Genomic DNA, 23,900 nt, shown 5'->3' on the forward strand with positions numbered 1-23,900 from the left:
TCCTGGGGGCCCTGACCACGTGTGACCGGGGGGCTGCCCTCCACCTGACCTTGCCCTCCCAGGACAGACCTTGGCCTGCCCTCCCTCCCCAGGACTTACAGTCAGGGCCTCTGCTTCCTGTGCATGTAGGAGGCAGAGACACCCACCAGCACCAGCACCTTAGAGCCCAGGAGGAGAGCGATGAGGAGTGGCATGGACTGCTCTTTGCCTGGAAGACAAGGGACAGGAGGCGCTATTAGGGGCCACACTGGAGCCCTTCCCTGGGCCTCCACTACCCGCTGGGCTCCCTTTGTCCGTCAACCCTCTAAAGCTTGAACCTGCGTCCTTCTCTAGATTAAGGCAGAAATCAGGGTAAAGAGCTTCCCGAGGTGATGGAGGGTGAGGACTGTGCTCTACTGATTATGAATGTGAGGTTCAGGGAGTTGAGGGGGCCCTGCAAGAGCAGTGTGACCAAAATAAGGAAAATCCACCACTGTCTGGTAGGATGATGCCAGATTTGCTCTTTGCACAAGAAGACTCAAACCTCAGGGTCTCGTGAGTGACCTACCACATGTGCAAGGAGAGTGTGGGAGGCTCTTGGGGGAGGGAGTCCAGGCCGCCCGCTCCCCAGGAATGGTCTCCATGGTTGGGGGGCCCTGCAGTGTCTGACCTGTGAGAACAGATGGCTGGGAGCACCTGGTGAGTGAGGAAAGGGGCTGATGTGTGGGCAGGGCTACAATTGGGCCCTGGTGGGACCTGAGATGTGGGGTGTGCCCCTTGGGCCAAATCACTGGGGGCCCTTCTGTCCACTGGGGCGGCCAAGGACAGTGCAGAGAGCAGCTGCTTCTCTCCAGAAATGGTCTCTGCAGCCAACAGCTACTCAAAGGGGGAAAATTAATCCCCACCGGCCACCTTGTTGCTCCTTGACTCCTTTCTCTATAACCTAAAACCGCAGGGTATTGACATGGACATGAAGTCACAGGGGACTGAATCTTGCAGGTTGTATATTCTAGTGAGTCCTTGTGATTTGCTGGCCCATGTCAGCTCCAGACTTACACCCCACGCCCAGGGAGACCAGCAACTACTTCACAGACAGAGGACCAGCATCAGCCGGTGACGCTGATCATAGGAGTGTAGAGACCAGCACAGACTAGAGATTCAGTAGATTGTGGGGAACCAGGAGGGGTGGCTGACCTGGCTGTTGCAGCCACTATGGGGGGCAGATGGTAAGAGCAGGACTGAGAGTGGGAGCTTCACCTCCAACCCCCACTTTCTCTTTCATGCTTATGTCCATGACCTGCAATGCTTGGTTCTGAACACTTGACCTGTGGGCACTCAGGGTGTGAAAATTGGGATGAGGCGGCTCCTTTATATTCTGCTCATAGCTGTACATTCTAGATTATCAATAACACATGAATTGTTACTAGTGGCACTAAAAAAATAAGATAAAATATAAAAGGTTGGGTCAGTTGGAGCTGAGGCCTGACCTGAAGTTACATCTGTGTCCTGCTTGTCCTTGTGAGCTGAGGCCACCAGGGTGAGGGCTTTGGAGACCGCCGGCTGCCTGTCATGCTCCACCTGGCAGGTGAGCACCACATTCCCCCTGTTGGCAGAAGCGTTCACCAGGAGCCAGCTCGTGCAGGTGAAGGTCCCATCCTTGTTCTCCAGGAGAGTCAAGGGCTTTTCTGTTCGGGACACGTTTCCGTTCTCCAACCAGGTCAGCTGTAGGTTCCGGGGGTAGAACTCCTTCACCTGGCAGGTGACAATCACCTGGTTCCCTGCCGCGGGATACTGGGAAACCTCCAAGGTAGGCGGGACTGTAACAGCACAGGGGAGAAGCTCTGACCTTATGGCACAGATCCCAGGGGAGGGGCCCCATTGCTTGCCCCCCACCACAGCAGGTGGGTCACCCGGGACATGCTGGGAAGGCAGCCGGCCTCCAACACTGAGGTTCTCTCTGCATGTGTGTGCGACCACTAAGCAGAGTGCCCAGCCCATAGTAGATGCTCAAGGACTGGAGTGTAATAGGAGGGAAATCAACAGGCCCCGCCACTGCAGGCAACGGTGGGATCACAATCACTGTGGCAAATAAATGCCATCCCCAAGCACCTTGGGCAGGGCTATAGAGGGTGCCCAGTGATTTGGTGGCTATGGGTTAAGTTCAGGAAGCTGCCCACTCACTGCCGGGCACGTGGGAGGTGCTGCCCTGGCAGCTGCCGGGGAGACAGGGGGAGTGACCCGCACATATAGGGCTAGTGATGGCCAAGGATGGTGGGACTGGACTCTGGGACATCACCGCCTGGAGCGAGTGGGGAGGAGCAGGCTGTGTCTCAGGCAGGGTTGGGCTGGGGGGTTCACACCTCGGATGGTCTCAGACAAGTTGGCTGTCCCACGAAGACCGCCGCCCTGCAGGGTGACGTGGGACACTTCGCAGATGACCTGGGAGCGGACGTCCCCCGACGCCAGTGGCACCGTGGCTGTGCTGGAGACGTTGTAGGAAACGGCCAATCCTGGGGGGTCCACGTTGGGCCGGGGGGCTGGCAGCTCATTCCCATTTTTGAACCACTTCAGGCTGATGTCTCTGGGGGAGAAGCCGTGGGACTGGCACGTGAAGGTCACCATCTGCCCAGGGGTGGCCCTCTCTGTGGGCCCCGATACCACAGGGCGAGAGGGTTTGGCTACGGAGGAACATTTGTAACAATAAGCGTGACTGACTCCCCAAGGATAAGTGGGTGACACTGTTTATAACTTCACCTGATGATTAAATGAGAGTGTCATCACCCTCATTTAGGGACACCCAGGTTCCCATAGGTGAACCAGGACCAGGGAATGTTGACAGGGTTGCAGGCCTGGGTTCAGAGTCCCCCTCTCTAGCTCTGGGGGATTTCCCATCAGTCTGGGCTCAGGAACAACATGACCTTGGTCTCTATAGCTGTTCCTGACCTGCCAGCCTGGGAGCATTTCCAAGGTCAGAGAAGCAACACAGGAGGACGCAGCAGGGCAGGGGACCTGTGGAGGCTGGAACCAGGCTGCCAGTCTAGGAGAGGGGGCCGGGCACCTCCCTCACGCATCTGTGAAACTGGACGCATGCTCTTGCTCCTGGGATGCATGAGGGAAGCAGGCCGCGGAGACAAGTTTCATCAGATAAACGCAGATCAGTGATGAGCCCAGGCCTGGTCTCCCATCTCTCCCCGTGGGCGGGGAGGGATTTAATTCAAACTTTTCATTCTTTAAACAATTTCCGAGTAGGTCTCATCTCTGCCCAGCTCTGATTAAAAGGGAGGGTACAGATGATGGTGAATAGGGGTTCTCCTTGGCCTCAGGGTCAGGTTTGGCTGGAAAGAAGGATCCCTGAGCCTGAGGAAGCCAAGGCAGGCGTCTCTCAGTGTCATTAAATAAGAGACAGACACAGGCCTGGAAAGTGTCAGAAGTGACTCTCTCATCCTGGGGAGGGGCAGAGCCCAGGGGACCGCAGGCAGCACCGGCATGTGAGTGACCACTTTGGTCTCTGTTCTGCATCCTTGAGCCTCCATGTGTGTTTCTGTGCAAAGTGATCAAAGCCCCACCGGGCAGAGGAGTGAGGATGTGTCCACTCAGGCAGGTTCACAGCAGGTGCTGACATCCAGCTCCTGTGGCTGCTGTCCAGTCCTGGTCACCACCCACCTGACACTGTCTGGGGTGGGGGGAAGCGTGTAGGGGACACACCCAGGAATGTAGCAAGTCCTCAGCTGCTGTGAAGAACCCCATTGAGGAAAGCAGCAGACACCACTGATGGTGGTTCTCTGTCTCGTGTTACAGGCCCGCTAGGAAGCCATTTGGGGGAACGACACCAACACATAAATGAGATCCGAGGTGTTTTCATGAAGTTTTTTCTTTATGAAAAGCTGCGGCACTTTGAAAGGAAGGAGAACAGACTTTCTCAGAGACATCTTGAGGTTCAGGCAGAAGCCTGTGAGGATCTCAGCCCCTATTCGCAGCCGCCTCAGCTCCCATTTAAATATTTAGAGGTGGGAGTTTTTCCCAGCAATGAAGCTGGGTCCTAAACTGGGTGTCTCATGTCTTCCTGAGGCCCAGAGGGTGGGAATACAACCCCAGTGAGGTGAGCTCTGTGGGGCGACCAGGGCCTCCATGAGCCCATGCTGTTCAGAAGCAGCACACCCCAAAACGTTGCTCACATGGACAGAGGAGCACAAGGAAACACTTTTGTTAGGGGAAAAAAAATGCAACTTTTCTTCAGACACCTGAACTGTGCAGCTAGGTAATCTGGGGTTCCAGACCACATTCCCATTTCCCAGCCACATGACCTTGAACAACAGGCATGACTTGTGCAGCCTCGACTTCTGCGGTCTGTAGAAGGGGTGAATCAAGCCATGTAGACCAGCACCCACATCCACGCCTGACTCTTAGCTGTTGCTCACAGAAAGGAGGGCGTGACAGTGACCTGCTGCCACACGCGGGCCCCACGGTACTCACCACTCACGGTGATCTGCGTGCCTGGTCCCGACTTCAGTTCTGTGTCAGGGCTCCCTCTCTGGAACTTCACACAATAGTAGGCCCCAGTGTCTGCTGGGGTGATGTTACTGATGCGGATGGAAAAGTCCTTGTTGTCTCTGATTGTGGCATCTGAGACACTGGTTACTCGGGGGAAGGGGCCTTCTCCTCCTCTGAAACTGTAGACTAACTGTTGGTCTGGACTCGACCCCCTGAACCACTTAATATACCCCACAGGGAGCAGGGAGGTCAGGGAGCAGCGCAGAGTGGCCGTCTCTCCGGCTGCCACCGACACGGACTTGTCAGGCTGGATCACCTGCAGCTCCTCCTGGCTGGCCGCTCCTGCAGGGAAGCACAGTGGTTACTCGTTTATCCTGCGTGACCCTGCGGGCTTTCTCAGAGTTATCACCAGAACCTGCTGACAAGTGCTCACCTCGGGGGTTCCTGGTCTCAGCACATTGGGGTGTCAACACATGGAACCCCCACAACGAACCTGTAATGTGAGGCTGTTCCTAATGAGGACACTGAGGCACAGGGAGGGTGAGGTGGATGGATTAGAGCCTGAGCCATCTCTGGAAGGGTCATGCTACACCAAATACTGGCTGGACACTTTGTGGTCTCAGGAGATGTTGCATTTCAGTCCTTTACATTCATGGACACTAGAGTCTTGAGACCATTGGTTGGTGGCGGAAGTGATGGGTGTGTTTGTAGGATGGATTGAACAGCAAGAACCTCTGTGTGTCCAGCAACCTCTTCCATAGATCATGTGCTCATGACAGGAGTGTTTCCAGGGTGCGTGCATGAGCATGAGGTGTTGAGCTCCCTAAAAACAGTGAACGAGATATTTAATAAAAGGAAACATGGTCTCAAGTATCGGCTTTTTTCCAATTTCATGATCATGGTATATTTGTGTCTATTACCACTATAAATGTTTTTGTAAGAGTCAATGGATTATTGGGCCTCCCAGTGGCGCAGCGGTTGAGCGCTGGGTTGCGAAGCTGCCTGTGGCCTCTGAAGCACCGGTTCCATCCAAGGCTGCTCCCCTGCCACCGGAGGAGGGTCCCACATGGCACACAGACCTCTCTTGCCGCCCGCTGCTCCCCTCAGCAGTGTGCTTCGGTCCTTCTGCCTGCTCTGCTCCCCGCTCTGGCTCTGGTGAATTCTCTCACCCTCCCGCGCTTCTGACTGTACCCAGTGCATGTATAAACAAACAAACAAACAAATAAATAAATAAATAAATAACATGCCTCTATAAAAAAAAAGAGTCAATGGATTAAAATAATGAATTTCCATTAACAGATGAAGGTATAAACAGAATGTGCCATAAATAATGGAATATTACTCAGCCCTAAAGAGGGAATGAGATCATTTATGTCCTTTTACATAGATAAAAGTTGACAACATTTTCCTAAATAAAATGAACCAGAAAAAAAGGATTGATATACAGTTCTAATTACATGAAGTAGTTAGAATTAGCAAATTCATAGAGACAAGTAATAGCATAAGGGTAACCTTGGGCTGCTGGGGAAGATTAATAGGGAATTTATTGTTAGTGGGTACAGAGACTTCTCCCAGGATATTGAAAAGATTCTGACATGCATCCTGGTGACAGTTTGAAATAATGTGAACGTACTTGATGCCGCTGAATTACATCCTAAAAAAGGTTCAATGGTGAGTTTTATGTGATGTGTGTTTTGCCACAATGTAAAATATGTGGTCAGGCACGGTGACTACCCTGATTCATGCCTTTGAGCTGGGCTAAGTGGTTCAAGGCTGGGGGACTTGAGAACCCTGCTCTAGAAGGTGGAGATGGAACCAGTGGGCCAGACAGCAAGGAGGGAGCGACCTCAGCCTATGTATGAAAAGAACTGTCGGGGTGCCCGTGTTGGGACCCTGGGTCATGAGCTTAAGAGACAGGAATGGCCCGTGGTCATATACCTGCAGGTGCAGGGCTTTGCTGTTCACTTTCATTGCAGCTGCACTACCTGGTTTCTGGAGACACCAGAGAAATGCCAGAACATTCCTTCTTGTTCAAAGTGTCCTAAAACAGGCATGGGTTCAGGTGGCAGGGCTATAAATCAGAGGAGCAGATTGTTGGAGGACTCAAACAAATCCTCTGACTTTTTTTATTTCTTAGGACACAATTTGCGGTTCACCTTGGCAGAGTGTGAGCTGGGAAGACCCACCCACCTCCCACCCTTTGTCACAAACATGCCCTAAGGAGGCACAGCCTGTAGAGGGCGGGGCCTTTGGTGTGTCTCGATCACAGAGGGGGTGGTTAATTTCAAGGAGGATTTTGGGTTGTGGGGTAGACAATAATGGCAAGAAATATGACTCTGGAGGGAGAAATGGATGAGGGAAAGAAGGTCAGACAGTCAGCGGTAGCCACGTCATGGGGAAGTGTCATCCATGTCTCTGTGGCTCCCGCGTTTACATCTCTGCCAGACCTTCTCCCTGAAAGCCGGACTTGTACGGCCAAAGCCCCCTGGACATGGTGCTTGGATGGAAAAGCACAGCTCACAGTGGACAGGTCTCTCTATATCTCCAGAGGCCCCTTATTCTTCCAGAGGCTCAGACCCAAATATTTGCCTCTTTCTCTCCCATCCAAATCCTGCAGGTCAGAGAATCTGTTGCTGCTTCATCACATGTCTGAGGTCTGACCTCGCCCGTCTCTACAGCAGCCGTCCTCGTGCACAGTGTTCCTTGTTTCTCCAAGGAATCTCCTCTTATATGTTTTTTCTACTTGCCTCTCTGTCCAAGTGCTAGCATGATTAAGGCTAATGTCAGATCATCACGTCTCTCTCTGACTTTGCAGTGGCACCACTCACGGGAGCCCACGTCCTTGAACAGAACAGAAAAGCCTCCACGCAGGGCCTCTGCCCATGCTGCTCCCTGTCAGGAGGGCTCTAACCTAGAATCTACCTATCTCATCCCACATTTCCTTTTAACCTTTGCTCAAGTTTCTCTCTCAGAGATGCCACCCACACTGTCCTTTAAAAAAATCCATCCTGCTCCAGATACTGGCAGTTCTCCTACCTGGGATACTTTCATTCTTTGCCCTTCACACGGGTCAGACCTTAACACACCGTGTCTTGGACTTACCTAGCGTGTCTATTGTCTGCTGTCATTTCTCCCACTGAGACATAACCCCAAGAGGGCAGCGACCTTGTCTCTTTCCTTTAGCAACTCACCACTCCTGCCTGTAACAGCGCCTGACACAGAGGAGACTTTTGCACCTCCCGGAGACCCCAGTGTCTATTTTGAGCGGAAATCCCGAGAGTTTCCCCTGGAGATGACTTGGTCTAATATGCAAACAGCTTCCAGGAAGAGGAAGAACCCAGAGAAGAAAGTCACAAACCCTCTTTCCCTCACTCTCCCTTCCCCCACCCGCAAACAGAAGCTGCAGAAAGCTCCTGGGGAGGAGACGGGTCACACAGAACCGAGAAGGGTGGTGGTTAACCCGGGAACTCTAGTCAGACCGTGTGAGTTCAGATCGCAGCTCTACCAGTGAGGGTGAGTGACCTTGAACCTCTCTGTGCTTCCATTATTCCACCTGTAAGGAGGGGGATAAGTTAGCTCCCTCAGAGATAATGGTCACAGGAGATGACACCTCCAGGCTTTTCCCGCGTGTCTGGTACACGGTGAGGGTTCAAGAAATTGAAATGATTTTACTCATCAGATTTCCTGAGGCTGAGAGGCTTCTGGGGACATAGATGGCAGAGATAGGAGTGCAGCTAGAATCACACACGGGGATCATTGCTCTGTATCCTTCAGGAACCTGCACCTCCCCCTTCTTGTCTCCTCAGCCCATCCAGCCTGGAGGAGGCCTCCAAGGAGGAATGCACAGAATTCCACTCCCAGATTTCCTGAGGCCTGAACGGACGCTGGATGACAGCGCATGGGGAGAGGTGCAAACCCAGATGTGGGCGCAAGGACAGATGGAGACGGTCTAGGTGAGGCTCTGTGTTTCCATCCCCTTCTTTCCTCCTCACCTCCTTGTAGCACGAGAGCAGGACTCCAAGAAAATCATGCACACACTTTACTCTCTTACCAAGGGAGAAGAATTTTTTGTCTAATACTTTCGAGAAGGACAAGGGGAATTTTGGAGAAGTAGAAGGGGAAGGAAGAGAGGAGAGAGACTCTGAGAACTAAACTTTTGTCAATGTGCACTTCATGCAGACTGAGAAATGATTGGAGAGAACAATGATAAAAAACCTTTTCAAAAATCCCACAAGTGTGTGTGTCTGCACACTTCTCTCACCTGTACATACATGCACATATACCACACATGCATTTGCCAATACATGTGAAGTGCTGTCCTGGCTTGCCAGTATACAAGGAGTATGTTTGGAGGATTGTGTATGTTAAATGCTCATTAAAAATATTGGTACATAGTAACACATCATTAACAAAAGTTTGGGAGCACACACAGCAGAATTTCAACCCTGTCCTACCTCCCCTCCTGTTTCTGTGTTCTAGATGTCTGTCCTATCTCTATTCTGCTAGTTCCTCCATATGTCTAACTTTTCTGCAAGAGCCTCCACTGAGTAGCCAACAGCATAACTTGGTAAAAAGAATGAATCCTGGATTTCTTGGCCCCTGACATGAATTCTGGTTTCTCCACAGACTTGGGTAGATGGAATTGGGCAAATTATGCTCTCTGCCTCGGTTTCCCCTTCTGCAAAGCAGGGACAATAATCATTGTTATAAACAGTTATGTTGTGAGGATCAACCAAGTTAACACACTCGTCAAACCATCATCTGTTTTGATGTCCCTGATAACAGTTGCAGGTGACAGAGCTACAGAAAAGTTGCTCTGACCCCCTGTTCCGTGCTCTCAAATAATGTGGAGTTCTTGACTCTCTGTGGTAGCCCGGGGGATAGCAGCAGGGGTGCATATCCTTGTTTACCTGAATGCCCTACAACTCCTTGGCTAAAGAGACATCCAGGGCAGGGAGGGGGGATCTTCCCAAGGCCATGCTCACCTGTGAGTCCCAGCAGTAAAGCCAGCAGCAGACAAGGAGACTGGTGGGTCCAGGAGGCAGGGGCAGGCATCCTGGAACTGGAGGAGCCTGCTCTATCCAGGTGTGTGCTGGGAGCCCAGATTCTGCTCTGTGGAGAGGAGGCCCTTGTGTGATAAAAGAGGAAGCTCATACCAGTGGTGAAATGACGAGGTGTTGACACACTTCCACTGTGAAGCTAGGATGGAGGGATGCTTAAGATCAGGAGCTTCTCATATGTTTTCAGAGACTTGTGCAGCCTCGTAGAAATAGTGCTTATTCCGTTGGGGTGGCCTGAGCTCTCTCCACTTGCTTGCTACTCCCTCTTAGAGTCACAGGATTCTCCATTCAGTAGCCCCAGGAAAAGAGAATCCCATAGGGATACAAAATGTGTCTCACAGGCCCATTCCCAAGGCACTAGGGTGACTGGCTGGTGGCCATTCTTGCCCCTCCACCAAAGTAACAGTCCAAGCACAGCCCAAGAGACTGCTGAGGATTACTATGGTGAGAACTAGGAAAGGTGTTTAAGAAGACATTGCCTGCAGTGGTCTGTAACTGAGCATCAGAACACGAGATGTCATCACTACAGGTGACCAGCACGAGCTGTCCTGGGAGATACTGGACTGGCCAAGGCAGACCAGCTTAAGTACATGAGTTTCAAGAGCTTATGTCTCACTGAAGCTTAGGTGAGGATTTCCTTGCAGGAGTAGAATTACCCTTCAGTCTCTTTGTTACTCGGCCAGGAGTGGGGACCCCAGAGCCCCCAATCCTGCCTGCTCCAAATAGGATCTGCCACCCGCCATAGCAACACAAAACATGTAAGACTTTAATGGGAAGGAACTTTAATGCAATTAGTAAACTATACAGGAAATGCAAAGAATATAGTTTCTAAATCAAGCACCCAAAATTACTCATCCCCTCATGGGTAAAAGTCCACCCAAATGGGATTGGCCCAAAAACGCCCAAAAGCCTGCCACAAGTCCAAAGCACCTTCTAGTGGGGACCCACAGTAAAGGATCAGAAACAACCAGACAAGCCTGGGAGGAAAAGAGCAAAATCAACACCAGTATAAAATTTGCCATTGTTATCCTCCCTGGGTCTCTCCCCCACATCTATTTCAACCAACCCTTGATGTTGGTAAAAATTGATTTTTGATCATTAGGTTAATGTTACAAAGTTACCCCCAAAGAAAACATACTAACAGTACTAGCAGGTGTCCTGTGCTATTGCTGAATATAAGATCGATGCTCTGAACACAAATAAAATCCTATACCATAGTCAAGAGTCATTGTAAACAGTAATAATACTTTTCTTGTCCACAGACTGGAAATTGTTAAAGACAGCTCTAACTAGAGACTCATCAAACCATTATGAAAAAACTCTAAAATTATGACTAGAAAGTCATAAAAGCAAAACTAAAACAGATGCATACCATGAATGGGAAAATAGAACACATGATTCTAAGATCACTTGGACCTAAACAGTCATGACGTTTTATCTATCTATCTATCTATCTATCTATCTATCTATCTATCTATCTATCTATCTATCTATCTATCTATCTATCTATACAAGCACTGGGTACAGTCAGAAGCTCGGGAGGGCAAGAGAATTCACCAGAGCCAGAGCGAGGAGCAGAACAGGCAGAATGATGAAGTAAATTGGTGAGGGGAGCAGCAGGTGTGGCAGGAGAGGTCTGCGTGCCAGCGCTCAACCGCTGCACCACCAGGGAGGCTCCATAATGTATAAATAAGAAAAAGTGGGAAACTTTGCTCAAAATGGTGTCAAAACTTATTACATAGACTTATTCTTGTCCATGTAGCTTTGACTAAGAGATGAGAAGCTCAATGGAAAAAGATCTCATAAAAAGAACCACACAAGTATATGGAAACTTGATATAAAGTGAAGAGGGCTGTGAAGTTCAGTGAGTGCTTTGTAATAAATTATAACATGACTATTACTTATACATACACATGCACACAGCAGATCAGTGTAGCTATCAAAAGCATGAATTAAAACAGCAACCTTTGATCACAAAGTGAAAACTCTTCTGCACAACAAGGCCCCCAAATGACACAACATGCAGCTCTGCAGGCCACACTAGAGGGGCGAGGGGTGCTGTCCCGCATGGGGAGAGGTCACCAAGATAAGAGTCTTAGTGGGAAGTTGTACTTCAAAGCACCAGGTAAAGTTTCAATATCCAGAATGAGAAGAATTAATAAAGCGTGGCATAGTCTTCTATTGAAGACTACAGAATAGTGGAAAAATCAATCACTGGAGCTACATGGATCAAGTTGAATAAATCCCACAAGCTGTGTTAAGCAATAAACTATAGGAGAACGTCCCGAGTGCTGTAAACTGGATAATTGCATTTATAAAACATTTAGAATATGCAAAGTAATATTAAATATTGCTTAAGTATGTGTATCTATGTTATAAAAGCACAGTCATATCTGAGGATACGAAACACCAAATTCAGGGTAGTGTTTCTTCAAAGGATCAAAAGAACACAATATTGGGAAGACTGGTTCATGGCACAAGGGGTTAAGCACAGCACTATGAAGAAATCCGCAGCCTCTGCAGCACAAGTTCGATCCCCAGCAGGCCAGGAAGCAGCCCACATGGTGCAGCAGACCTCTCCTGCCTCACTTACTGCCCCTTCAGCAGTGTGTTTCAGCCTGTTCTGTTCCCCATTCTGTCTCCGGTGGATCCTCTCAACCTCCTGGCATCTCTGGCCTGTACCCAGCTCTTGTATGCATAAATCAATACATCTTAAAAAAAAAAAAGAACATGATATTAGTATTTTGCAAAGATAGACCAGAAACTCCATGAATAATTATAGAGAAATCCTTACATGTTTCAGAATAGAATAATGTGTATTCAACCTGTGATCTCAGTACATATCTATGAAAACTTCTTGAGAGTTCAGTGAAGATAGGCTGTGTGCTTGCAGGAATATATCTCTTTCATCTTGGTTGTCCAATCTGTGTTATGTGAAGCTGGTATGTGTAGGCACAGTCTCCATGTGCCTCTGTGTTTCTGTGGTTCCTGTTGTAATTTCTCCTCTTCCATTTATATTGTAATTACTTGAGTCCTTCTCCTATTTCTTGTTGAGTCTAGTTAAAGGTTTTCATTAATTATTATTTTTATCTTTTAAAGAACAGACTTGTCACAGATTTTGAAAATGTCTCTAGAATCCCCATTTCAGTATTTCTGCTTGATGCCTGTCAGCCCCTCCCTCTGCTAGCGTGGGGCTCACTTCGTGTGAGAGTCCGCTGTCGTGTGAGTGAGGATGTTACATGGAGTCTTTCTTTTCTCTGAATGTTCACCTTTATCCAGATGGCTTCTTTTTACGAATGCATTGGATGCGTCCTCAGTCACGGGTGGATCAGCCACACAGAGGGCCCCTGTTGAACCTGCTCCTAGTTGAAATGTCACTTCAGGAATTCTCAACTTACTTAAATTATCACACCTCAGTTATATAATGTCCTTAAAGGGCTACATGGGATGAGATAAAGACATGCTTGCTATTGAGTCAAAGCCAATTGTACCGTGGTTTTCTCATCAGAGCAAATTGTACCACCTGCCCTAGTTTCCGTTTTCTTCCCTGGCTTGTGGCAGATGATAGTGGAACCAGCTCTGATGCAGTGACTAGCATAGTCCCTTTCTGGGTCTCACTCCCAGCAGCCCCTTGTTCCCATCCGACTGCATTTTGGTCATGTGATGAGAACCGAAGCTGCTGACTGGGAATTCTGCGGGTGTGCTTTCCTGAGAGGCCCCTGGATGAAGCCAGCTCTGGGGTCAGCCTGTGAGAAGAAACAGTGGGGGTGGGGGCAGCAGGTCTCTGGGGGAGAGGCCTGGGGAGCAGATTCTGTGGAGGCTCTTGTTCCTCCTCCTCTAGGGGGGTCCTTCAGGAAGGGAGGAGGCTGCAGAGCTGGAGGTGCAGGCAGCAGGGAGGAGGGAAGAAGCTGAGGGAGACATGTCCACATTTAATGATCTGCCCGTGCTCAGGACGCACTCCCTGTGTGTATCTTATGGCTCTGATGCTTCTCTCTTGGGCAGTCCCCGAGATAGGCCTCTGTACCTCAGCCTTCGCTATGGCTGACACCTCAGCCCTTCTGTGCCTCACACAGAGCCTCAGAAACACCTCAGAGCAGCAAACCTGGGACTCCTCAAGACTCCTTTCACTGTGGATTCCTTTCCACCCATGGAGTCCCCATGTTCAAATGATCTAGAGATGGTCTCCAAGGGAGCCCCAACTCAGGCCCTCCATTCAGGCCCTTGCCTGATTCTTCCACACCACCCAGGCCTCCCCAGTCACTCTTGAACACTCTTTGCAGTTCCCCAAACACTTTCTGGATGCTGGGAATGTTTAGAGCAACCTAAGCCTTCTGAGGGTGTTGAGGGAGGTGTGTCAGCTTCTCTTATTTTCCGGGGGCCCTGACCACATGTGACCTGCTGAACTAGCCCCTCCCAGGACAGAACTTGACCTGGCCTCTCTGCCCAGTACTTACAGTTAGGCCTCTGCTTCCTGTGCATGTAGGAGGCAGAGACACCCACCAGTAGCAACACCTTGGAGCCCAGGAGGAGAGTGATGAGGAGAGGCATCCACTGCTCTTTGCCTGGAAGTCAAGGGATAGGATGCGCCATTAGGGGCCACACTGGAATCCTTCCCTGGGCCTCCACTACCCACTGGGCTTCCCTGGTCCATCAAGCATCTGAAGCTTTAAGCCTGCATCCTTCCTGGGATTAAGGCAGATGGTAAGAGCAGGACCAGAATGGGAGCATCAACTCCCACCCCAACTTTCTTTCTTTAATGCTTATGTCCATGACCTGCAATGCTTCATTCTAAACACTTGACCTCTGGACACTCAGGGTGAGGAAATGTGATGAGGCAGCTCCTTTAAATTCTGTCCATAGCTATACATTCTAGATTATCAATAAAACATGAATTGTTACCTGCAACATTAAAAAAATAAGATAAAATATAAAAGGTTGGGTCATTGGAGCTGAGGCCTTACCTGAAGATACCTCTGTGTCCTGCTTGTCCTGGTGAGCAGAGGCTGCCAGGGTGTGGGGTTTGGAGACCGCGGGCTGCCCGTCATGTTCCACCTGGCAGGTGAGCACTACATTCCCCCTGTGGGCAGAAGCGTTCACCAGGAGCCAACTCCTGTAGGTGAAGGTCCCATCCTTGTTCTCCAGGAGAGTCGAGGGCTTTTCTGTTCGGGATTTGTTTCCGTTCTCCAACCAGGTCAGCTGTAGGTTCCGGGGGTAGAACTCCTTCACCTGGCAGGTGACAATCACCTGGTTCCCTGCCGCGGGATGCTGGGAAACCTCCAAGGTGGGCGGAACTGTAACAGCACAGGGCAGAAGCTCTGACCTTATGGCACAGATCCCAGGGGAGGGCCCCTTCACTTGCCCCCACCTTAGCAGGGGCGACACCCAGGACATGCTGGGCAGGCAGCCGGCCTCCAACACTGAGGTTCTCTCTGCATGTGTGTATGATCACTAAGCACAGTGCCAGCACACAGTAGGTGCTCAAGGACTGGAGGGCAATAGGAGGGAAATCAACAGCCTCCCCCCTCCACTTGCAGGCAGCAGTGGGGTCACAAACACTGTGGCAAATCAATACCAACCCCAAACACCTCAGGCAGGGCTATAGGGGGCGCCCGGTGTTGGGGTGGCTGTGGGTAAAGTTTGGGAAACTGCCTCCTCACTGCGGGGCATGTGGGAGGTGCTGCCCTAGCAGTTGAAGAGACTGGGGGAGTGACCCACACACGCAGGGCTGGTGATGGCCAAGGACAGTGGAACTGGATGCAGTACAACTGGGCCTGGAGCGAGTGGGTTGGAGCAGGCTGAGTATCGGGCAGGGCTGGGCTGGGGGGTTCACACCTCGGATGGTCTCAGACAAGTTGGCTGTCCCGCGAAGACGGCCGCCCTGCAGGGTGACGTGGGACACCTGGCAGATGACCTGGGAGGGGACGTCCCCTGGCGCCAGCTGTAACTTGGCTGTGCTGGAGACGTTGTAGGAACCGGCCTCTCCTGGGGGGTCCACGTTGGGCCGGGAGGCTGGCAGCTCTTTCCTATTTTTGAACCACTTCAGGCTGATGTCTCTGGGGGAGAAGCCATGGGACTGGCAGGTGAAGGTCACCATCTGCCCAGGGGTGGCCCTCTCTGTGGGTCCCGATACCACAGGGCGAGAAGGTTTGGCTGCGAAGGAGCATTTGTAACAATAAGCGTGACTGTGACTCCCACCAAGGATAAGCGGGTGACACTGTTTATAACTTCACCTGATTATTGTTTCGTCTCTAGTAGTGCTGGGGTGTCATCACCCTCATTTAGGGACACTCAGGCTCCCAGAGGTGAACCAGGATCGGGGCAGGGTGACAGGGTTGCAGGCCGGGTTCAGAGTTCCCCTTCTTTCTCTCCAGGGGATTTCCAGAGTCTGGGCTCAGGAACAACATGACCTCAGTGTCTATTGCTGTTCCGGGCCCGTCACCCCGGAAGCCCTTCCAAGGTCAGAGAAGCTTCACAGAAGGAATGCAGGACATGGGGGCACCATGGAGGCTGGCACCTACCTGCCAGCCCTGGAGAGGGTCCAGGCACCTCCCTTCCTCATCTGTGAAATGGGGGGCAGGCTCTCTCTCTGGGGTGCATGAGGAAAGCAGGCCGCTGAGGCAAGTTTCAGAAGATAAACTCGGATAAGTATTAAGCACTAGTCTGGTCTCCCAGCTCTCCCCATGGGTGGGGGGATTTACTCCAAACTTTCCATTCTTTAAACCATTTCTCCAGTAGGTCTCATCTGTGCCCAGCTCTGATTTTGAAGGGAGGGGTCAGAGGGCTGTGAATTGAGGTTCTCCTTCTACTCGGGGTCAGTTTTGGGTTGGAAACAAGGATCATGAGCCTGAGGGAGCCAAGGTGGGCGTCTCTCCATGGTCAGGGCTAGAAAGAGGCAGAAGCGCCTCCCTCATACTGGGGAGGTGCAGAGCCCAAGTCTCCCCACCCAGGACGGACCTCATGAGTGACCCCTTGTGTCTCTGTTCTGCATCCTTGAGCCTCCGTGTGTGTTTCTGTGCAAAGTGGTCAAAGCCCCACTGGGCAGAGAAGTGAGGATGTGCCCAGCATGGGCAGGTTCACAGCAGGTGCTGACAACCAGCTCCTGTGGCTGCTGTCCCAGTCCTGGTCACCACCCATCTTGGGGTGGGGGGGTAGCAGCAGGGCAAACACCCAGGAAAGTGGCAAGTCCTGCCGCTGCTCTGAAGACCTGATTAAGAAAAGCAACAGAGGGCCTCCCCGGTGGCGCAGCGGTTGGGCGCTGGGTTGCGAAGCTGCCCGCAGCCTCTGCAGCACCGGTTCGAACCCCGGCTGCTCCCCGGCCACCGGAGGAGGGTCCCACATGGCGCGCAGACCTCTCCTGCCGCCCGCTGCTCCCCTCAGCAGTGTCCTTCGGTCCTTCTGCCTGCTCTGCTCCCCGCTCTGGCTCTGGTGAATCCTCTCACCCTCCCGCGCTTCTGACTGTACCCAGTGCTTGTATAAATAAATAAATAAATCTTTAAAAAAAAAAAAAGAAAAAAAAAAAAAAAAGAAAAGCAACAGAAATGCCTGCTGGTGATTCTCTGCTTCTTCTTGTCACAGGCCCGCTAGAGAGCTGTTTGGGGGAATGACACCAACACACAAATGAGATCCAAGGTATTGTCATGAAGATTTCTCTTTCCGGAAAGCTGCAGCACTTTAAAAGGAAGGACAGATTTTCTTAGGGATAACTTTGGGGTCAGAGAGCAGGGATCTGGGGATGCCAGCCCCTATTGGCAGCCAACTCAGCTCCAGTTTAAATGCCATTCAGAAACAGCACACCCCGGAAAGTTTTTCACATGGATACTGCAGCCCAGGAGATACTTGAAAGGGGGGGAAAATGCAAATTTCTTCATTCACCTGACAGTGGAACCAGAAAGTCAGGTTCCAGACCTCACCCCATTTCTGAGCCATGTGACCTTGAGCCTCAACTTTCCTGGTCTGTAGAAGGGGGTGAATCAAGCCATGTAGATCAGCACCCACATCCACACCTGACTCTTAGCTGTTGCTCACAGAAAGGAGGGCGTGACAGTGACCTGCTGCCACACGCGGGCCCCACGGTACTCACCACTCACGGTGACCTGCGTGCCTGGTCCCGACTTCAGTTCTGTGTCAGGGCTCCCTCTCTGGAACTTCACACAGTAGTAGGCCCCAGTGTCTGCTGTGGTCATGCTACTGATGCGGATGGAAAAGTCCTTGTTGTCTCTGATTGTGGCATCTGAGACAATGATTACTCGGGGGAAGGGGCCTTCGTCTTTTGCTCCTTTGAAACTATACACTAACTGCCGGCCTGGACCCGACCCCCTGAACCACTTAACATGCCCCACAGGGAGCAGGGAGGTCAGGGAGCAGCGCAGAGTGGCCGTCTCTCCGGCTGCCACCGACACGGACTTGTCAGGCTGGATCACCTGCAGCTCCTCCTCGCCGGCTGCTCCTGCTGGAAAGCAAAGCAGTTCCTTGTTCATCCTGCGTGACTCTGAAGGCTTTCTCAGCACTATTACAAGGACCCGCTGACAGTGCTCACCTCAGGGGCCCCCTGTGTTCAGCACGTGGTGGTATCATCACCTGGAACCCCCACAATGAGTCTGTAATGTGAGGCTGTTCCAAATGAAGTGGCAGATTTAGTGCCTGAGGCCTCTCTGGAAGGGTCATGATTCACCAAACACTTGCTGGACACTTTGTGGTGTCAGGACATATTGCATTTTCAGTTCTTTAACGTGATGGACCAGGCGAGTCTTGAGACCATTGGTTTGTGAGTGGCAGTGATGGGTGTGTTGGGAGGATGTCCTTGAACGGCAAGAAATTCTGTGCGTGAAGCAACCTCTTCCCGAGATCACATGCTCATGGAAGGGGCTGTTCCCTGGCCTGGGTGCTTGAATGACCAGGAGGTACTGAGCTCCCTACACACAATGAACGAGGTATTTAAAAAGAAGGAAAACATAGTCTTAAGCCTGGAATTTTTTTTTCCAATGCCATGATCATGTGTATTAGTGTCTATTACTTCTATCATTTTTCCCCAAAACTCAATGGCTTAAAATAATGAATTTCCATTAAGAGATGAGGCATAAACAGAGTAATGTCCTTTTATATAGATAAACCTTGACAATATTTTGCTAAAAAAAATAAGTCAGGAAGAAAAAGACTGATATATATTTCTAATTATAGGAAAGTTAGAATAGGTGATTTCGTACAGAGAAGTAGTAGGATGGAGGCTATCTGGGGTTCTGGGATAGAATGATAGGTAATTTATTGTTGGATGTGTACAGTTTTCTCCTAGGATGTTGAAAAGATTGTGAACTGCATTTTGTTAACAGATTCAAAAATTGTGAATGTACTTGATGCTGCTGAATTATAAATTAAAAAGTGGTTCAATGGTATGTTTTATGTGTGTTTTGCCACAATAAAAACTATGTGGTCAAGCAAAATGACTACCCTGATTCATGCCTTTGAGCTGGGCTAAGTGGCTCAAGGCTGGGGACTTGAGAACCCTGTTCTAGAAGGTGGAGATGGAACAAGCAGGCAAGACAGCAAGGAGGGAGCCAACTTCAGGCTGTGTTTGAAAAGAACCCTTGGGAGGGGGGTGTTCATGTGGTGACCCTGGGTCGTGAGCTGCAGGGACAGGAATGGCCCGTTGTCATCGACCTGCAGGTGCAGGACTTTGCAGTTCACTTCACTGCAGCTGCACTGGCCAGTTTCTGGAGACACCAGAGACATGAGAGAAGATTCCTTTGTGTTGAAACTGTCCTAAAACAGGCCTGGGCTCAAGTGACAGGGCCAGGACTATAAATCTGAGGAGCAGATTGTTCTTGGACTCATACAATCCTCTGACTTTTTTTTATTTAAGTGAAAATTTCAGTTCGCTTTTGCAGAGTGTGAGCTGGGAAGGCCCACCCACCTTGTACCCTTTGTCACAAACATGCCACCTAAGGAGGGACATACTCTTGGGGGGGGTCCTTTGGTGTGTCTGGAAAATGGAGGGGGAGGTTAATTTTAAGGAGGATTTTGGGGCTGTGGGGTAGACAAAAATGAGAAGTAATAGGAATGAATCTGGAGGGAAAAATGGAGAAATAGAAGTGGAGGAAAAGAAGGTCAGACAGTAGCCGGAGCCACAGGCGGGGAAATGTCATTAGAGTCTCTGTGGCTCCTGTGTTTACATCTCTGCCCACACCTTTCCCCTGAAATTGGACTTGTATGGCCAAAGCCCCTTGGACATGATGCTTGGATGGAAAAGCACAGCTCACAGTTGACAGGTCTCTCTATGTCTCCTGAGGCCCCTTATTCTTCCAGAGGCTCAGGTCCACACCTTTGGCTCTTTCTCTCCCATGCAAAGGCTGCGGGTCAGAGAATCTGTTGCTGCTTCATCATGTGTCTAAGGTCTGACCTCGCCCATCTCTACAGCAGCTGTCCTTGTGCACTGGTGTTCCTCGTTTCTCCATGAAATGACCCCTTAAATGTTCTAGTTGCTTCTCTGTCCAAGTGCTAGCATGATTAAAGTAATGTCAGATCATCACTTCTTTCTTTGTCTTTGCAGTGGCACCACTCACGGGAGCCCACGTCCTTGAACAGAACAGAAAAGTCTCCTCGCAGGGCCTCTGCCCGTGCTGCTCCCTGTCAGGAAGGCAATTCCCCCCAAACTCCACCGGCTCATCCCACAGCTCCTTTTAACCTTTGCTCAAGTTTCTCTCTCAGAGATGCCCACCCACACTGCCTTGTTTAAAATATAGCCTGCTGCAGGTATTTGCAGTTCTCTTATCTAGGAATACTTTCATTTGTTGCCCATAACCCTGATCCTCCCCTAATACACTGTATTTTGTACTTATTTAGTGTGTCTATTGTCTGCTGTCATTTCTCCCACTGAGACATAACTCCAAGAGGGCAACTACTTTGTCTCTTCAGCAACACTCCTCTCATTCTTGTAACAGCTTCTGACACATAGTAGGTGTTCAATAAATGGTTGATCATGTGACTGTCCAGTGCTACACCTTCCTGAGACCCGAGGTCTATTTTGAGCAGTAATACCCAGAGTTTCCCATGGAGATATTTGGCCAAAGATAAAAACAAATTCCAGGAAGAGGAAGAACCCAGGAGAGAAAGTCACAAACCCTCTTTCCCTCACTCTCCCTTCCCCTTCCCGTGCACAGAAGCTGCAGAAAGCTCCTGAGGTCGAGATGCGTCACCCGCATCCAAGAAGGGTGGTGGTTAACCCAGCAACTCTACAGTCAGACTGTGTGAGTTCTGATCGCAGCTCTACCAGTTAGGGTGAGTGACCTTGAACCTCTCTGTGCTTCTGTTATTCCACCTGTAAGGAGGGGGATAAGTTAGCCCCTCAGAGATAATGGTCACAGGAGATGACACCTCCAGGCCTTTCCCACTGTGTCTGGTACATGGTGAGGGTCAAGAAATTGAAATGATTTTACTCATCGGATTTCCTGAGGCTGAGAGGCTTCTGGGGACATAGATGACAGAGATAGGAGTGCAGCTAGAATCACACACGGGGATCATTGCTCTGTATCCTTCAGGAACCTGCACCTCCCCCTTCTTGTCTCCTCAGCCCATCCAGCCTGGAGGAGGCCTCCAAGGAGGAACGCACAGAATTCCACTCCCAGATTTCCTGAGGCCTGAACGGACGCTGGATGACAGCGCATGGGGAGAGGTGCAAACCCAGATGTGGGCGCAAGGACAGATGGAGACGGTCTAGGTGAGGCTCTGTGTTTCCATCCCCTTCTTTCCTCCTCACCCCCTTGCAGCACGAGGGCAGGACTCCAAGAAAATCATGCACACACTTTACTCTCTTACCAAGGGAGAAGAATTTTTTGTCCAATAGTTTAAGAAAGGGAAGGGGAAATTTTAGAGAAGTAGAACAGGAAGGAAGAGAGTGGAGAGACTCTGAAAACTAAACATTCGTCAATGTGCACTTCATGCACTGTGAATTGATTGGAGAGAACATGGAAGAAACCTTTTCAAAATTCCACTAGTGTGGGTGTCTGCACACTTCTCACACCTGTACATACATGCACATCCACCACAATATGCATTTGCAAAAACATGTGAAGTGCTGTCCTGGCTTGCTAGTATACAAGGAGTATGTTTTGAGGATTGTGTATGTTAAATGCTCATTAAAAATATTGGTACATGGGCCTCCCTTAGTGGCGCAGGCTGTTGAGTGCCGCGCTGTGAAGCTGTCCGCAGCCTCTGCAGTGCCGGTACGTTCCCGGCCAGCTGGCGAGGGTCCCACATGGTGTGGCAGACCTCTCCTGTCTTCCCGCTGCTCCCCTCAGCAGTGTATTTCATCATTCTGCCTGCTCTGCTCCCCGCTCTGTCTCTGGTGAATCCTCTCACCCTCCCGTGCCTCTGACCTGTACCCTGGTTCTTGTATAAAATAAATAAATAAATCTTTTTTAAAAAATGATCTAACACATCATTAACAAAAGTTTGGGAGCACACACAGCAGAATTTCAAACATGTCCTACCTCCTGTTTGTCTGTCCTAGGTCTCTGTCCTATCTCTAGCATCTTTTTGTTTCTCCATATGTCTAACTTTTCTCCAAGAGCCTCCACTGAGTAGCCAACAGCATAACGTGGTAGAAAGAATGAATGCTGGAGTTCTTGGCCCTAGGCTTCAATTCTGGCTTCTCCACAGACTTGGGTAGATGGCACTGGGCAAGTTATAGTCTCTGCCTCGGTTTCCCCTTCTGCAAAGCAGGGGCAACAATCGTCATTATAAACAGTCATGTTGTGAAGATCAGCCAAGTTAATTCACTCATCAAACTATCATCTGCTTTGATGTCCCTGATAACAGTTGCAGGTGACAGATTACAGAAAATTTGCTCAGTTCCCTGATTCTGTGCTCTCAAGTAATGTCTAGTCCTTGGCTCTCTGTGGTAGCCCCAGTGGGCTTACATTTGTTTACCTGAATGCCCTACAACTCCTTGGCTAAAGAGGCATCGGGGCAGGGAGAGGGGATCTTCCCATGGCCATGCTTACCTGTGAGTCCCAGCAGTAAAGCCAGCAGCAGACAAGGAGACTGGTGGGTCCAGGAGGCAGGGGCAGGCATCCTGGAACTGGAGGCGCCTGCTCTGTCCGGGTGTGTGCTGGGTGCCCAGACTCTGCTCTGTGGAGAGGAGACCTGCCTGCGATGCAAGAGGAAGCTCACATCAGTGGGGAAATGACGAGGTGTTGACACACTTCCACTGTCATGTTGAGATAAGAGGGCAGTTTCAAGGTCAGGAGTTCCTCATATGTTTTCATAGAAATAGTGCCTCACTGCCGGCCCTGTTCTCTCTCCACTTCCTTGCTACCCCCTCTTGGGGTCACGGTGATTCTCCATTCAGTAGACCTAGGCAAAAAGAATCCCATAGGGGTAAAGGGTGTGTCCCACATGCCCATGTCCAGGCCTCTAGGGTGACTGGCTGGTAGCCAGTCTCTGTCGCCTTCACCAAGAGCTACTCTCAGTCCAAGGGGCCCGCTGAGGACTACAATAGTGAGAAACTAGGAAAGGTGTTTAAGAAGACATTTGCCTGCAGTGGCCTGAAACTGAGCATCCAGAACATGGAGATGTCATCACTACGAGTGACCAGCGCGAGCTCTCCTGGGAGAGACTGGACTGGTCAAGGCTGACCAGCTAAGGTTCATGGGTTCCGAGTGCCTGTGGCTCACTGAAGCTCAGGTGAGGATTTCCTTGCAGTGAGTAGCATTTCCCTTCATCCCTTTGTTACCCAGCAGGGAGAGGGACACCGCAGAGCCTCTAATCCTGCCTACTCTAAATAGGTTCTGCCATCCGCCATATCAACACAAAACATGGAAGACTTTAATGGGAAAGAACTTTAAGACAATTAGTAAACAATACAGGAAAAGCAAAGAATATGGTTTCTAAATCATGCACCCAAAGTTACTCATCCTCTCATGGGTAAAAGTCCACCCAAATGGGATTGGCCCAAAGCAAGGTCCAAAGCCTGCCACAAGCTAAACCATCTTCCAGTGGGAACCCACAGAAAAGGATCAGAAACAACCAGACAAGTCTGGGAGGAAAAGAGCAAAATCAAAACCAATATAAAAGTTGCCATTGTTATCTTCCACGGGTCTCTCACCTACCTCTGTTTCAACCAGTCCACGACCAAAAGGCAAGCGCAGTTTTTCCCGTGTCTCTCTCTCCATGTGCCTCGTCCAGGTCTCCTGTCTCTCCATCCTGCTTCCTTCCTTCTTCCATCCCTTCTCCAGCTTCTTCTTCTTCTCTTTTGTCCCACCCTCTTTTGGGTGGGGCAGGAAACCTGGAACCTCCCCCTTTCGTGGGGACCACCCTGTTACACCTTGACACAAGTTCAAAAACCTCACACTGTGTATAATGTAATCATGTAGGGGG

General features: G+C 50.3%; 2 protein-coding genes and 1 long non-coding RNA gene across 3 annotated transcripts in view; 1 reads left to right on the forward strand and 2 right to left on the reverse strand.

Moving 5' to 3' along the window:
* LOC129144637 (signal-regulatory protein beta-1-like) lies at positions 1–9,549 on the reverse strand. The gene is made up of 5 exons (XM_054697382.1): positions 9,456–9,549; positions 4,453–4,812; positions 2,340–2,657; positions 1,467–1,796; positions 1–208 (listed from the first exon to the last, which is right to left on the reverse strand). The coding sequence occupies exons 1-5, from the start codon at positions 9,523–9,525 to the stop codon at positions 102–104; spliced, it is 1,185 nt and encodes a 394-aa protein (XP_054553357.1). The 5' UTR covers positions 9,526–9,549; the 3' UTR covers positions 1–101.
* LOC119234841 (uncharacterized) lies at positions 7,951–17,149 on the forward strand. Its single transcript, XR_005122684.2, has 3 exons — positions 7,951–7,983; positions 8,277–8,423; positions 17,106–17,149. It is a non-coding gene; the product is annotated as an uncharacterized LOC119234841 (long non-coding RNA).
* Positions 12,333–23,900, reverse strand: part of LOC119234755 (signal-regulatory protein beta-1-like) — a 25,875-nt gene continuing 14,307 nt past the window's right edge. Inside the window, exons 4-8 of the mRNA XM_054697365.1 lie at positions 17,611–17,979; positions 15,363–15,680; positions 14,492–14,821; positions 13,985–14,092; positions 12,333–13,438 (exon numbers count right to left, since the gene is read on the reverse strand). Of these exons, the coding sequence (XP_054553340.1) occupies positions 13,368–13,438; positions 13,985–14,092; positions 14,492–14,821; positions 15,363–15,680; positions 17,611–17,979 (1,196 nt within the window). The 3' untranslated portion in view covers positions 12,333–13,367. The remainder of the gene's footprint in view (positions 13,439–13,984; positions 14,093–14,491; positions 14,822–15,362; positions 15,681–17,610; positions 17,980–23,900) is intronic.

The sequence above is a fragment of the Talpa occidentalis genome, unplaced genomic scaffold (genome assembly GCF_014898055.3).
Source record: "Talpa occidentalis isolate TD23 unplaced genomic scaffold, MPIMG_talOcc4v2.1 talOcc4.10, whole genome shotgun sequence".
In the NCBI taxonomy this organism is placed as follows: Eukaryota; Metazoa; Chordata; class Mammalia; order Eulipotyphla; family Talpidae; genus Talpa; species Talpa occidentalis.

Bases quoted from the DNA above. Each gene is read 5' to 3' on its own strand.
- LOC129144637 (XM_054697382.1), bottom strand. From the start codon at position 9,525: ATGCCTGCCCCTGCCTCCTGGACCCACCAGTCTCCTTGTCTGCTGCTG. The intron at 4,813-9,455 runs GTGAGCATGGCC...GCTTCCCTGCAG, and splicing joins TTTACTGCTGGGACTCACAG to GAGCGGCCAGCCAGGAGGAG. The intron at 209-1,466 runs GTCAGGCCTCAG...CTTGTCTTCCAG, and splicing joins GGACACAGATGTAACTTCAG to GCAAAGAGCAGTCCATGCCA.